We start from the raw sequence: 14,931 nt of genomic DNA on the forward strand, positions 1-14,931 counted from the left end.
CCATATTGCTTGCATGTCACATCGGTCAGCAGCTTTTTGGATACTTTCATACAGTTGTAGCCAATCATTGTTTGACTTTTTGCTGGATCTCTTGAAGTGCCTGCAAGTTGGAGTGGCTAGGGTCACATTTACATTTAAGGAGAGCTGACTGTTTATTTTCCAAGAGTGGGATCATTTCAGATGAGTCCTCATCAAACCAATCATTTGAGCTGTGATGCAAGGTACCACAAAAGTCCAAGGCAATTTGATAGAGGGCTCCTTTGAGTTGAATCCAGACTGGTACAGGCCCTATAAAGCTGTTTGCCTTCTACACAGACAAAGCTTACCCTGTTGCATACACTTCTATGGTGAATTGAACTGTTTACTAGGGTCTTCATTTCTGAGCTTAAAGTGATAATTTGGCTGTCATGAATACAGAGTGCTAGTTGCCTTGAAGATAGGCACCGAAGACCTTTAACTTGATAGTATTCTATGGAAAGCTCATGTAGAGAGTGGATGACAGGTTTGATGATTTGTTGATGAAAAGAATGCAGCTTCATTCCGTATTCCATATGGCTTTGTGTCCAAGTATATCATTATTTATGTACTAGTGAATTGCCCAGCAAGAATGATGGATGAATGGTGACTTTCTTGATGGCGCTGTGCATCTCATTCTTTTCTCACAGTAGCCTCTTCTTGGGACTCATTTGCATGGCTCCCTTGATGTTGCCTCAAGTCCAGTTGCCTTCTTCCTGTAGCTGGGTCCTTAGGGCTTAGCCTTTCTGTCTGTCTCTGTGTCTGTCTGTCCATCTTTAAGGGCGCCAGAAGTCCGGAACGGCGGGGAGGGCAGAGGGAAGAGCCAGCTGAGTTAAAGCAGGAGCCGGGCTCCTGGATACTGTGAAGCTACTTTCTTGAAGGCAATGTGCATCTAGTTGTCTCCTCACAGCAGCCAGGAGCTCAGCTTCCACTTTTCCTCAGCTGGCTCCTCCCTCTGTCCTCCCTACTGTGCCAGGCTCCTGGCACCCTTGAAGAGCATTATGGACAGACAGACACACAGACAGATGGACTACGCCCTTTATATATAGGTAGATTATCACTATGGTCTTTTCATTGCTTTAATTTCATTTGTATCATGGAGTTATATAAAGAAGATTTTTAAATCTACTTAAGTGTCAATCTTACCTGACACCTTTCTCTTCATTTAAATTACTCATTGCTCCACATAATAAACCTATTTTATATACATTTGGTGTTCCCCTCATTGCATAGATAGTAGTGAAGCATTATAAAACAACTATCCTCACAATGATTTTTTAATGAATAATAGAGTATGAGTTTCACTTGATTTAGATGTCTGAATCATATGCAGGAGACAAACTTTGATATAATTAATTTAAAGCGAGAGGGTCTGAAACATGAATTGACAATGCTGTTCCTCAAGGGGTCCTTCTATCAGTGACAAGTGGCATAAAAAAAACCCAAAGAAATTATATTGACTTCTGAATACATTTCAAGTGACATTACATAGTGTCATAATTTAGTCAAACTTGGAAATTTTCAGAAGCAGTGATCCTGGCCCCTCTCAGACATTGCTTTTAAAGTGTGATTCATGTTTTAATGGAGCAATAAATTTTAATATGTCATACATTCAAGAAATTTATCACTTGATAATGAGCTTCAAATATGGAAATCCAGCCACATAAAACGTTACTCTATAAATGTAGAATTTCTTTTTTATCCTACTTGAATTTTAATATGTGGCATGTTACACTTAAGGGTGATAGATAGTATCATAACATTTGACTGAGTCCTCCAGCCTCCCAGGGTGGACTGTTCTCTCCCTAACCCCTTCCTGCAAGAGGGCTCTCTGAGACTTATGCTGAAATCTGCTGCCCCTTTCTTCAAACAGTTTTCAAGGATGCTTCAAGCCTTCAGCACTCCTGGAACCCACAAAAGGGTTTTTTTCCATAAACATGAGTGATATATTTTGTAAAGAACATTGGGGGAAAATACTATTTTTAACACTTGTTAAAGGAGTATCGGCTACAAAAAATATAAGTTGTAGGTTCTGTTAAGAAGGTGTTTGTATTTTTTGTCTAGAAGGCAGGTAGAAATAAATTGAGTTTGTCACAGCTTGAAATGTGATTCTGGTACTTTTCAAAGCCTGAAGCTAGACGTTGAGGAAAACCTTCATACCAAACTCTTAGTGATCTTTCAGGTAACTTTATTGGCTAAGACTCCAGCCAGCACAAGATAAAAATAACTTTTACCTGCTGTTCAAGAGCACATTTAATTTTAAATACAAGTTTCTAAATGTTGAAATATTTTAAAATGTTCAAAAGCAGCTCAATTCCATTAAATGTGACCAGGAGTGGGTCATACTGTTGCAAAGCTACATTAAAGCATGCCTTGCTTGCAGGATCCCATCCTCATTCCCAGTTGGTGTTGGTCCAAGAGCTTTCAGAAACAAAACAACTCCAGCCACAAGTGTGAGGCAAGCAAGGAATGTATTGTGAACGTACGGTACAGCTATTCATTAATTGCCACCAGCAGATTCAACAAAACGTAAGTTCTCATACGCACGTTCAATACATTCACATATCTCACAAAACGGCCTTTGCTACCTATTATCTGTGGAGTATTGTAATATTTCCATCTGGTAGTTCTAACAGACCTAAAAACATAACTTTAAAAGCATATGGCTGACCATTTTTATTTAGTTGTTGCTATTTTAAAGGTTTGCATTGTTTATCCTCAATAAGCAGTAAAAATGATTTTCCCTCATTCCTATGTTCTCATTTTTTGTTTAAAGTATTAAATGGTTTTCTTTATATGCCTGTTTTTATTTCCTTATTCATAGAAAAAAATGTTTTTTGGTTTGTTTTGACAATACGGGTTATGGCTGTGGATCGTAAGAAGGGTGAAATGGACTGCTTTTAAGACACTAGTTAAATGGCTGCTGCTAAATGCAGAGGACTTGACTTGATGGCCAGAGAACCCTCTTCCAGTCCTGTGCTTCTATATGCTCCTAATTAATAACAGCATAGCTAGGATCAGTGAGTTCATAAAAACTTTGACGATTGTTACAAAGGCAGCATCAGAACGGGATACACTTTAAAATTTTTCTGGCACAGCTTATGAGGGTTTTTTCTGTCAAACCTTATGAGGGTTACAAAAGTTCATAAGCTAATTGAAAGAGACATATTAGTTAAAATCTTAGTGTAGGCACAGCTAAAATAACCTCTAGATATAAACATGAAGAGTTATTGATGGGATTTGGCAAATATTTCAGGTGTACATGGCAGCAGGCTTAAATCTGTATGTTACACCTTCGTTAAGAATCACAAATGCTTTTAAGCATAGTTTTCACTATTTTAAAATTAGTCATTCTCATAATGTATTCTGATGACCTACTGATTTTATGATTCTACAAAGATGATTCTACTGAATAGACTGCAATATAGAATGTTAATTTATTACTTATTACCTTAATAGAGTTACCGCACACTGTTCAAAATTTGGATCAATCAGGCTCCACAATTTTTGCAGGTTTTCTTTGACATTAGCATTTTCCTTTGTCCCTGAAAATACAATTTGTTATTAAATTTTGTCATTCAAAAAAATACAAAAAGACTTGTGAAAAAATTACCAAAGTAAGTAAAATGTGTTATGTATCTAGTTAGTTTATTTTTAATTTTACAGAATTCTCCCATATGAGGAAACCAGTTTTTACTCATAGATCTCTACAGACCCTTTGACACCAGGCTTCCATATGCACACAAAGATCAGCCCTTCTGCTACAGTAAAGATAGATGTTTGTACCTTCTACTGAATGACATATTCTCATACATATTTTATTATACTATACTAATATACCATGTAGTATTACCATAATTGAGGTTACCTTATTTCACTGTAGTATTACCATACTACAATGAAATAAGGTAACCTCAATTATTATGGAAGACAATTATCAGCACATTGAAACTTCAATTAAATTGCTTTTTTCCCTTGCTGTATCCTGCCACACAGCAAATGAACGGTTAAAAGGAATGGAAAATATTGCAAGAGAAGACTAGAGAAAAAAAGATGCTGTATCAAGAAACAAGAGGAAAAAAGTCATAGGTATATGTGTGAAGGAGAAAAAAAATAGTTGTGAGAATGACTGGACAGACATAATAGAAATAAAAAAAAATTTAAGCAAAAACTATGGAACGCATTAGAGAAAAATCTTGGGAAGTAAGGAAGATCCGTTGCAGACAAGAGAAAGGAAGAAGTTGGGAAATACCCACCTGGCAATAGCCAAATAGAAAACTAAACTTCTAGAAAAGCAGATTCAGGGGGTCAGGAAATTGCAGAAACCAAAAATAAAGTAACATGTACAGCCTAAAGCTCTCTTATTATAGGGCTTACAAAACACACTGGTAGAAGAAAAAAGCCTATAGAAGTGTGACAGGTGCGCCTCTTTGGAGTCCATCTACTGGGGACCCTGCCCGCCTGTTAGGGGCCAACATCCGCCTTTTCTCCTGCCATGCCTTGTTGTTAATTGATTAATAGATGTAATTAAGCGGGAGGCTGCCCGATGCCAGGGGGTGCTATCTGCAGCTCCTTTTCGTCCCCTACACCGCAGCGCAAGCCTCGCCGATGGTACTGACATTGTTTGTCTGGGCCTTGTTATAATTTGGCCCCCTTGTCCTCCCTGGGCTCTCCGCCACCCTGTCTCGCTCTGCGCCTCTCACTGGCGCTTGGGCTCTCCACTGCTCTCACTGGCGCTCGAGGTCCTTCCACCCCCAATGCTGCGCCCGCTCTGATGCCAGGGCCCCCACACTGCTGCGGGTCCCCTATGAGGCCTCCTCCATCCCCTTATAGCCTCACCCAAGCCACCGGTTAAAACAGCAAACAAAACACAAGCCCCTGGGCTATAACATCAAATCCAAACTGCCCAGCTATAACATCAATCACCCTACTCTGTTCCTCAACAGTGGCAGGAGCAGATCCTGTGGACAGGCCTCTCCCCTTTGGTTGCTCTGGGAGAGCTCCTTCCGCCCTGGTGGCTGGCAGGGAACTGCCTTCCGGGCCTCAGGCCTGGGACTTATATGTGAGCTAGGCCCTGCCCTTTCCTGTCAGCTGACCTGTAACAGGTGGGTGCCGCTGGCTCACTCTGGTTGCCCTGGTAACCCATAGCTGGGGCTCCCTACTTACTGATAGGGCTCTTTCCCTAGCAGTTCCCACTCTTACAGGAGCTGGGCATCTAAAGTGCCCTGTAACATCTCCCCCCTTAAAACCCTCACTAACCCACATGCGTCCTCACATTTTTTTGGGTACCGTATTCGTCCTGGTCTTCTCTCAGCCTTTCTTCAGTCACCCGGCAACTCAGGAACAGGAGGCGGAGGTTTGCAGGCGCCTCCTACTCGTCTTTTCCCCAAGGTTGCACCATGCGGGATTTTCTGGCAGTTATCCCGCCACAGGTAGCAACCCCTACATTAGCCAGCCTTGGTAGGGTGCCACTTAGGTCTGTCTTTTCCCTACAGCCTTTAAATAATCATAAGGCTGGCCCCGGGCAGGGTGTATTTTTCTGACCCAGACTGCAGGTGCAGTACCGTAACCATTGGGAGTCTGCCTCTCTGCCGCCCCTCTGTGCTTCTTTGCTCGCCATTGATAAGGTCTTGACCCTCCTCCTCTCGTCGCCTGACCGGCTGGCAGAGTTTAAGCCTTGACCCCTACTTGACCGGCTGGCCATGACTGGAAGGTTCTGGACTTAGAGGAGCCGTCCTGCCTCTTAGTAACAGGGTTAGGGTTCCCTGTTACAATAAGAAGACTTGGGACAATAGTTCAGGAAAGGGAAGGTGTTGGGATTACAGATGTAGAGAAGAACACAAGATGGCTCATTTGAAGGAGATTTTAAAGGACATATCCGAATGAATGAGAAGGAGCCTGACCTAAAATGGCAGGATTGGTGCCTAGGAGCTTTGTGATTTTTCCAAGTACAAAGCTCAGGGACTCCAGCCGATGACAATCAGCTGTAGAATAAGGGATAGGACTGAGTCCCCTCTGGGGCAGTCAGTGGCAGAGGGTCAGCAGCACAGGCAGCTCCCACAGGTCATTGCTCTAAAACCCTGCTCCAGATGACTGGCTGGGCACCCCACATACCTCACGGCTCACCAATCCCGCTCCAAGCACTGGCCTGCACCCCGAGCTCCCAGGGACCCTTGTCCTGGTGCTCTGCTGCTCCTCAGGATCCCAGTGCCTTCCCTGCTGCTGTCTCACTTCCCCAGGGAAGGTAAGGGGTTTCTTCAACCCACCGGCCCAGTTCCCTGCTCTGGATAAGGATGTCGCCTGCACTCCTGGTCTCTGCCTCTTCTTCGCAGTAGAGTTGGGGCCAACTCTCACCCCTAGCCTCCAGGACACCCGGCACATCCAACACACTGTGATAGGGACTTGGGGCACCAGCTCTCTGCCCCATGCCCTGATGGCTGCTCCCTCTCTGCTGCAGGGCTAGAGGCAAGGCTTCTCGCCACTGCCTTCTTCTCCCAGGGCCTTCCAGACTCTTCAGAGGGGTCTCTCTGCTTCCTCTGCTGGGTCAGCTCTCCCCTTAGGCATCCTGCGTTGTTCCCAGTCACTGTCAGCAGCTCCCACATGCCAGGTCAGCTACTGCTTTTATCCCCTCCAGCAGTCCCTCCCTGGCTTGCAAACCGGCCAACCAGAGCTCAGGTTGGCAGACCCCCAACCCCAGCCATCGCCCTTCCATGCAAATGAGGGGATTGAAAACCCCTTCTTTCCATTGGCTTCCCCTTCTCCACAGGGCAGGGCTCCCCTGCTCCGCCCTTGGGGTCACAGCAGAGTTCACCGGCACTGTTTCTAGCCCAGGGTAAGTATCTCAAGCCAATCTGGTGAGCCCACACTGGCAGTCTATTACACAACGGAAACATTTCTATCATGAAACCAAACTGCTCAGATGGAAGATAAGACTTGTGCTATTAACCTTTTCTCATCTTGCAGGAATTCAGCCTTTCATCTCCCACTTCCCAAAAAGAATGCCTTAACCACCAGACTATGCCCTGGGCTGGGTGGGAAATCCTTTCCCTCCTCCCTTCTTTAAAGTAGCTCACTGGACAGCTGGGAGTGCAAGAGTCATGAGGCCAGAGACATTGCCTGAAAGTAAGCAGTTTTGGATTCTGGTCCTTACTGCCTGCTACCATTTGTTTCTTTTCTTTTCCATCAGGATCTTGGAAGAGTAGGGCTGGAAGGGATCTCACAAGGTCATCTAGTTCAGACACTTACTTAAAGCAAGATCATCCCTCACTAAACCATCCAAGCAAAACATTGTGGCTGTTTTGTTAACCCCATAGCTATAAGTCCCTGCAGGTTTGCTGGCTGAGCCAAAATGCCCTATCCATCTTTTTTTCCTAAGCTGAGCTGGGTGGGAAGCCTACAGCACCTACCAGGTCAGCTAAGTCCAATTCTAGTCAGTGACACCTGTGGAGTCACCTGAAGACCCACCTAGCTGAACGAGTAGCAGCTTCTGCAGGACAAGCCTCTGCAGTGGGAAATGAGAGTGTGTCCACATGACTGCTAGAAAGCTCCTTGTGCTCCCTGTGCAGCACATATGGCGTTATTTTCTCTTTCCCCTGACAGGCTGGAGGTGCAGAAGCTTCTATTACTGTGATTCCTTACTTAACGTGTGTACCCAACTTCCAGCAGCCAATTTTGGAAAAGGTGTATGTTGTATTCAAGACAGTAAGATGTATTTTAATGCATCAAAATGTAAAGTAAAACAGTCAGGAACCAAGCATATACGTTATACCTGTAGGTGGAGACTGTGTTGCAAAGCAGTAACTTGAAGGCTATAAACAAACATTGTCCCAGCACAGTTGATCTGCTTCACTGGCAAAACAGAAATTGCCTGTTATCCTACAGAATTGGGCTCTGTCCACTTCTAGGGCTTCAGAGACCCGAAGGACAAACCTCAGGGTGCACCTCTGCGAGAGGGAAAACCTGAGATTCCCCAGTTTGCAGAGGAATACCCTGTGTCAGAATCTTCAGGTGCGCCTTTGCAAGTCTACAAAGATGATTTTTCCCATATTTCCCCACCAGAAACGGGAGCACCTTCCTGGAGTAGCTGCAAAGGCACAAACATTTTTATGGTGGCACAAAGGCAAAGTCCGTTTGCAGCTAAAGAGAGAGAGATGTTGAAGGTAATTGTCTCACAAAGAGCTGGTCATGCAATAGATAAAGTTTGATTTTCTAAGCTAGAACTGCCTCAGTCATTATCTTACAACTTTGTTATATTGGATGATTACATCAACTTTAATACTATAGTTAGTACATAGTTGGCACAGGTACAATTATTTACTCAGGACATCTCTCTGCCTCTCTCATGCACACACATACACAATCTATTAATACTATTTTTATTAAAGCCTCTTTCTCACTCAGACTGTCTGAACCACAATGCTTTGCCAATATTGTACACATTTTCCACAGTCTACATTCTTCAATATCTACATGAAAAATGAACATAAAAAATTTAATTGGCAAACCCCAAAATACAACTCTTTTTACTTTCTGAATGTCTCCATGATTCATCCATGACAGCTGTTCATACATATTCACTCGAACTTGCTACTGCATGTTTCATTACAAATGGGCATCACAATATTCAAATATTTTTAGTTAAATATATATAAACCTTTACATAGAGATGGCAGTAAGCTGTTTCAATATGCTGAGATCTTTTATTCACAGACATCTCCCTGAATACTTGCAATTACATCTCTTTAAATACAATAGTAATACTTCAAATGAATAGGGAGGGGTGTTAGTACAATACTCTCCTGGGAAAGCTATATATAATATAGCTCAAATATGATATGGAATTTGATACTATACATGGAATATATAATATCAAATATATTTTATTTTCCACAAACTAAACCTTCTACATTATTCTGAGCTAAGGCCATAATTATATAGGCCCTAATCCAATGGGCTTCATAGGGCCAGCGGTCACAATCTTATTCCATAGTTAATGCCATCAATGAGACTCAGGCCCCTGCCAGATGTTATTTCCATCAACCAATAGTAATGTTGGTCAAAGGAAACTGTTGCATCATGTGACCTGCTTCATGCTCACAGGGCAAGATACCTTGCGGGGGAAAAAGTGCCCTGGGAACTTGGTCTATACTTTCTGGCAAGAGGAGCTAAAGCGCTGTTGGAAAGGGCTGTATCCCCTCACCTTCTGCTGTGCTGCTAATGAGAAGTCAGCCCTAAGCTCAGCAGCTTGTCAGTTGAGCAGCTTTTAGTGAAGGAGTTGCTCCCCACGCCCTTGTGCAGGGAAGATCCTGGTGAAGGGCTCAAGGGGGCAGGATCAGCAAGTTACAAAAGCACCCAGGAGACTTCATGAGGTGTTTTTGCATATGTGTTTTTCCTCTCTCCCCATTTTTGTCATGTTTGTAGCTTTCCAAACAAATTCCCTCCCAAATCTTTCAGGTTGTATCTAAGTAAAGCATGTCATGTTAAGTGTTTATACCCTGGCTCTCACAGAGGAGAAGTCCTAAATAGCTTCTTAAAGAAGCAGCTTTGAAGACGGATTGTGGGAAGAGATGAAGGGCAGTGAGTCATGACATTTCCTGCTACTGTACCAGCAGAGTTCAGCATGAGTCACAGAGAGTATCCTTGCAGGAAGGGGGTGGGAGGAAGGAGTACTTGGAGGACCTGGCCAAGCACTATGACCATATGCATAATATGCCACACATTCAAATTAAAGCTTGATACACACAAGTTACAAAGATGTACTACACATAGTATGTAACATCTTTTAGGCTGGATTGCCATTTTTATGACTTATCAGGTGATGAAGTGCTTCAACATATCATAAGTTACAATTAACATATTAATTATGCTTTAAATGTAACATCTGCCAGATGCACCAGTGTCATATTGCATTTGTATCATGCAGTTTATTAAATTTTGGCAGCCATTTGTAACAAGACCTGCCACCAAGGATGGTTGTGGCACCCCATGGCAGTCACACTAATCCTGTCTCTCACTCTGCCCTCCATGGTAGTCTCCTGATCCCACCTGCCACGCTTGTTGGGGGGAATTATTGTTGGGGGGAATTATTAGGCCTGTGCAAGTCGGCAGCGATCTGATCCTGCTTCAGATCCCGCCACTTCAGATGGCTGCGATCTGATCTGGAGCTCTGGACCAGGTTTCTGCCTCATTCTGGCCGAAGTGGCTCCAAAACTTTGGAGCCGCCTCGGAGATCCGGCCATAGGGTATAATGGGGAATCAATGAAATATCTATAACTTTGTTGTTTCTTGTCCGATTTGGATTAAATTTGAAGAGATGGTAGCCTCTGCTGAGAGCATGAAACCTGACAAGTTTCAAGAATACCAGTGCAGGGGTTTGGGGGGAACTGTACCCCAAATTATCGAAAGCCAAACTCATGTCATGGCTGTGTGTCACACCACAGGGGGGTGAAAAAAGCAGGGCTGGTAGCTCTTACTGAGGCCACAAAGCTTGCCAAGTTTCAAGAAGATGGCTGCAGGGGTTTGAGGGGAACTGCCCCTCAAGCTGTGGACAAGCAAGACTCGTGCCATGGGTGACACTGCTTGTGTTAAGGTGCAGTGGGGTGACAGCTGCAGGGATGGTGGCCCCTGCTGTGATGCCTGCCAGCTGTCAAGGAGATCAGTGCAGGGGGTTCTAGGGCCCTGCACCCGTAGCTGCTGACAAGCAAAACTCGTGCCAAGACTGTCTTGGGGCAGTTGATTGTATTGATTCTTTCCTCTCCTTAGCCTGGTTTTGTAGGTGCTAATTGATGCTCGTTAAGTCGTTATTTAGCTAGGTCCTGTGTATTGAGCTGGTCCCTGAGTCCCTGGTCCCTGAGTGAATCATAATTAATTGATTGGTAACTGGTAACACAGCAGCTTGGCATCCAGGCCTGCAGCAGTGTCTCCCCTGCCGGCCCCAAGCCAGACACAGTCAGTCCCACAGCACCCATGGCACACGTTTTGCTTGTCCACAGCTTGAGGTGCAGTTCCCCCCAAACCCCTACACCGAACTTCTTGAAACTTGGCAGGCTTTGTGGCCTCAGAAAGAGCTACCATCCCTGCAATTTTGACCCCCCTGTGTTGTAACATATAGACATGACAGGAGTTTTGCTTTCAAGAATTTGAGGTACAGTTGCCCCAAAACCCCTGCACCGATCTTCTTGAAACTTGGCAGGCTTTGTGTCCTCAGTAAGAGCTACCACCCCTTCAGTTCTCACCCCCCCTGTGGTGTGACACACAGCCGTGACATGAGTTTGGCTTTCAAGAATTTGAGGTGCTGTTCCCCCCAAACTCCTGCACTGATCTTCTTGAAATATGGCAGACTTCATCCTCTCTGCAGAGTCCACCAACCCTGAACATTTCATCCAAATTGGACAGAAAACAACAGTTATAGATATTTTATTGTTTCCCCATTATACCCTATGGCCGGATCTCTGAGGCAGCTCCAAGGCAGCTCCAAAGTTCTTCAGGAAGCCTAATGAGGTCACCTCTTCGACCCGGATGTGCTGCTTTGGACTCCGAAGCATCCAAAGCTTCTCCAGATCCGAAGCTCTGTCCAAAGCCTCGCACAGCCCTAGGAATTATATTTGGGTGGTAGATGGGGCTGGGCAGGGCAGCCATGGGAGCTTCTCCTGTGGCTTCCCTTGCCCGGGGAGAGGCAGGAGAACCTACAGCTGCCCGGCTGTGCCTGCTCCTCCCCAGCCAATCCGAATTTCCAAATCAGCACCAAATCCGCAATTCTGATCCAGCCGAATCTAATGGAGACAGTGATTTGAATCACCGAATCGAATCACTGTCCTCTGAGTTGGCTAAATCTGAATCCGAATCAAATACTTCCCTATTCACACAGGCCTAACACACACACACACACACACACACACACACATATATATAGAGCTGTGCTCAGAATACCAGAGGCATTTCACTGCACCCCCTCAGCAAACTGTCTTTGTACAGCCTGATTTTTTTTTAAACTTAGTCCTGTGAGGAAGGCATCTTCTTTTTATATTTGGTCTCAGCCAACTCGGCCTTTTAGCCTTTATCTGGGGTTCACTTTTCCCCTAGCACCTTGCAAAAGGCTGCTTTTGTCCAGGGCCCACAGTCTCCATCCCCCTGATTATCAGTTTCTCCCCCTCGCTCTCCTCCACTAGCTCTCTGATCATCAGTCTCTCTCCCTAGGCTCTCCAGCCTTAGCTTCTTGACAGTCAGTCTGCTTTTCTCAGGGGGTTCTATGCCCACAGATCATATACCTTCCCCTTGTACTCACCATGACCTCCCTACTTCGCGACAGCCAAACCTATGCCTCATGGCTAAAACAGAAGCATAAACAACCATAGAACAAAAATTACATATCTCAAGTCTTCTCTCTGCAAATCTCCTCCTCCCTTCAAAATCAGGGCCACACTAAATCTCTAGAGCTCTGTGTAGATATCCCTGCCTTGCTTCTTTTCTTCCAGTAACCAGGTTCCTTTTCCTTAATAGGGTACAGGGGTTCCTCTTTTACCAAATAGCAGGCTTGTTGTTTTGGCATTTACCTCTCTATGGCTTGCACCAGCAGCCTGCCTGTCTAAAAGTAGACTTACAGCTCTGTAACCAGGTTCTCTGTACTGTCTTGAAGCCAGTTATTTTGGCTCCTCGGCTTTACCCTTATAACAAGGATTGGGGCCCCCACTGCACCATTTGAAATTCATCTGTAATATTTCACAGTTTTTCTGTATATTTTTAAATTAACTATTCAGATAATGTATGTATAATGACTCTTGATAATTAATTAAAGGATACATTGTATTTTTTTTAAATATATTTTTAAAGGCTTACCTGGTTTTCTACCATTTAGCACCTTTCTAATATAAGTCCCTTTCCAGCTGGCTTGCAGTTTAAGAGCTGCAGCTTCTTCTTCAGAAGTTGGAATTCTGTTCTGCCAAGAAACTGGAATATTAAGCTCTAGCACATCTACAAGAAAAAGAGAATAGTTCTGTCAAAAACGTGATGCACATGCTGCAATCACAGCTGTTTAAAATAAATCTAAAGGACTTTGTTAGCTGTTGTCTACGAATACATTGGTTGGTTCATAAATCTTCCATTTATGATGTACCATTGTCATACTATGTATGAATCAATATATATTAAATCCCTGTTAGAATGTGGTACCAAATCAGGATGATTATATATCCTGGGCAATTGCCTAATATTGTCATCTAGGTTTTCTTTCTTATATCAAAAGTTAAATTGATCCAAGTAGCAGGGGCTTACTGAGCTTGCCTTTAATGGCAGCCATCTTGTTTAAACAACTTTAATTTTTTTCCCCCTAATTAAGCCTTCTATTCTTATTGCAAAAGAACCTTCAAAATGTGCACTGAATATAAATTGCTGGAGTATTGTTAAAGCTTGCAGACAGCCTGAAACTAGGGCTCCAGAGTTGGATGGGTCCAAAAATTCTGAAAGATTTTGTTAACTGTAAAGCTTTACTACTTAAACAACTTCATTGTGTAAGTGCTAAAAATTTCAACTCAGCTTCTAGTAGGAAAACTCATAAGAAGATCAAAGAACATTTACCAAGGACTTGTTACTAACTTGCCAAGAGATATAGTTCCTGTGACACACACATGGGTATTAGTAGTCCTGTCATGCCTACATGAATGTCACTTAGAATCTCAGATATAACTAGACAGACAGAAAATACTCCTATAAAATGCCTTTAAGCCAACAGCACACTGCTTTAGGCTTGGACCCAGAAGACTCTGGAGGCTCATCTCATCCCTTCTACTGAACATTTAAAAACGTATCAGAGTTTACAACCCTTATTTCTCACGAGGGCCTCAGGTAGCAGACAAATATTGTATCTTTAGTAATTAATATATATTAAATTGCAAGGTTGTACAGTTTTATATAGCAAGGAAAGACCAAAAAGGCGAAAAGGCCTACAGCCACTGCTGGCCCGCTGAGCAACCCTTGCAAAGCCAGCAGTTCAAGGCACTTAAGGGAGCCCACCCCTGCCCCAGCCCTGGTACAATTTGTGGGCAAGGCAAGAGCCCCCAAGGGGACAACTGCCTGCCTGTACACAAATGCCAGGAGCTTGGGGAATAATGAGGAGGAACTCGTCCTCCTGCTTAACACAAATAATTATGACATCATAGGGATAATGGAAACCTGGTGGGACTCCACCCATGACTGGACCATGGGTATAGATGGCTGTACCCTGTGCAGGAGAGACCAAGTAGATAAAAGGGGCAGGGGTGTAGCTCTCTATGTTAAGGAAAGCTACACGTCCCTACAAGCTGATCTTGGTGATCAGGGTGGATGACTGGAGACCCTCTGGGTTAAAATCTGTGGGGAACACAGCACAGGGGACATGACGGTGGGAATCTACTCTGGACTTCCCACCCAAAGCCAAAAGCTTGACCAGGAGTTTGCCCGGGAACTGGTTAAGGCCACAAGCTCCAGGACCACGGTTGTCATGGGTGACTTCAAATACCCAGGCATCTCATGGGAGGTTCACTCAGTAACATCTGAGCAGTTGCAAAGCTTCTTATCATGCGTGGATGACCTCTACCTGACCCAAGAAGTCTATGGGCCAATGAGAGGTAAAGCGCTGCTCGACCTGGTACTGGCAACTGGGGACAACCTAATCAGTGACGTAGTGATCGATGGGAAGCTGGGTGACAGCGACCACGAGCTGATCACCTTCACCATCCGCCATAAAGCTGGCAAGTCAGTCAGCAACACGGAAGTCCTTGATTTCAGGAAAGCTGACTTTGACAAGTTCAGAAGGCTTGTCAGTGAGGCCCTAAGGGACCACAACCTTAGGGGAAGGGGAGTTCAGGAAGAGTGGTTGCTCCTCAAAGGAGCAATCCTCAGTGCACAAGCTAATTCTATTCCATCTCGGAGGAAAGGCAGCAA

The 14,931-nt window shown here is 44.2% G+C and overlaps 1 protein-coding gene across 1 annotated transcript in view; it reads right to left on the reverse strand.

The window, feature by feature from the left end:
* Positions 1-14,931, reverse strand: part of ADGB (androglobin) — a 360,063-nt gene that overhangs the window by 124,147 nt on the left and 220,985 nt on the right. The window contains exons 22-23 of the mRNA XM_019527460.1: positions 12,850-12,984; positions 3,467-3,560 (exon numbers count right to left, since the gene is read on the reverse strand). Of these exons, the coding sequence (XP_019383005.1) occupies positions 3,467-3,560; positions 12,850-12,984 (229 nt within the window). The remainder of the gene's footprint in view (positions 1-3,466; positions 3,561-12,849; positions 12,985-14,931) is intronic.

This window comes from Gavialis gangeticus, unplaced genomic scaffold, assembly GCF_001723915.1.
Source record: "Gavialis gangeticus isolate Ggan-Ray unplaced genomic scaffold, GavGan_comp1, whole genome shotgun sequence".
Lineage (NCBI taxonomy): Eukaryota > Metazoa > Chordata > Crocodylia > Gavialidae > Gavialis > Gavialis gangeticus.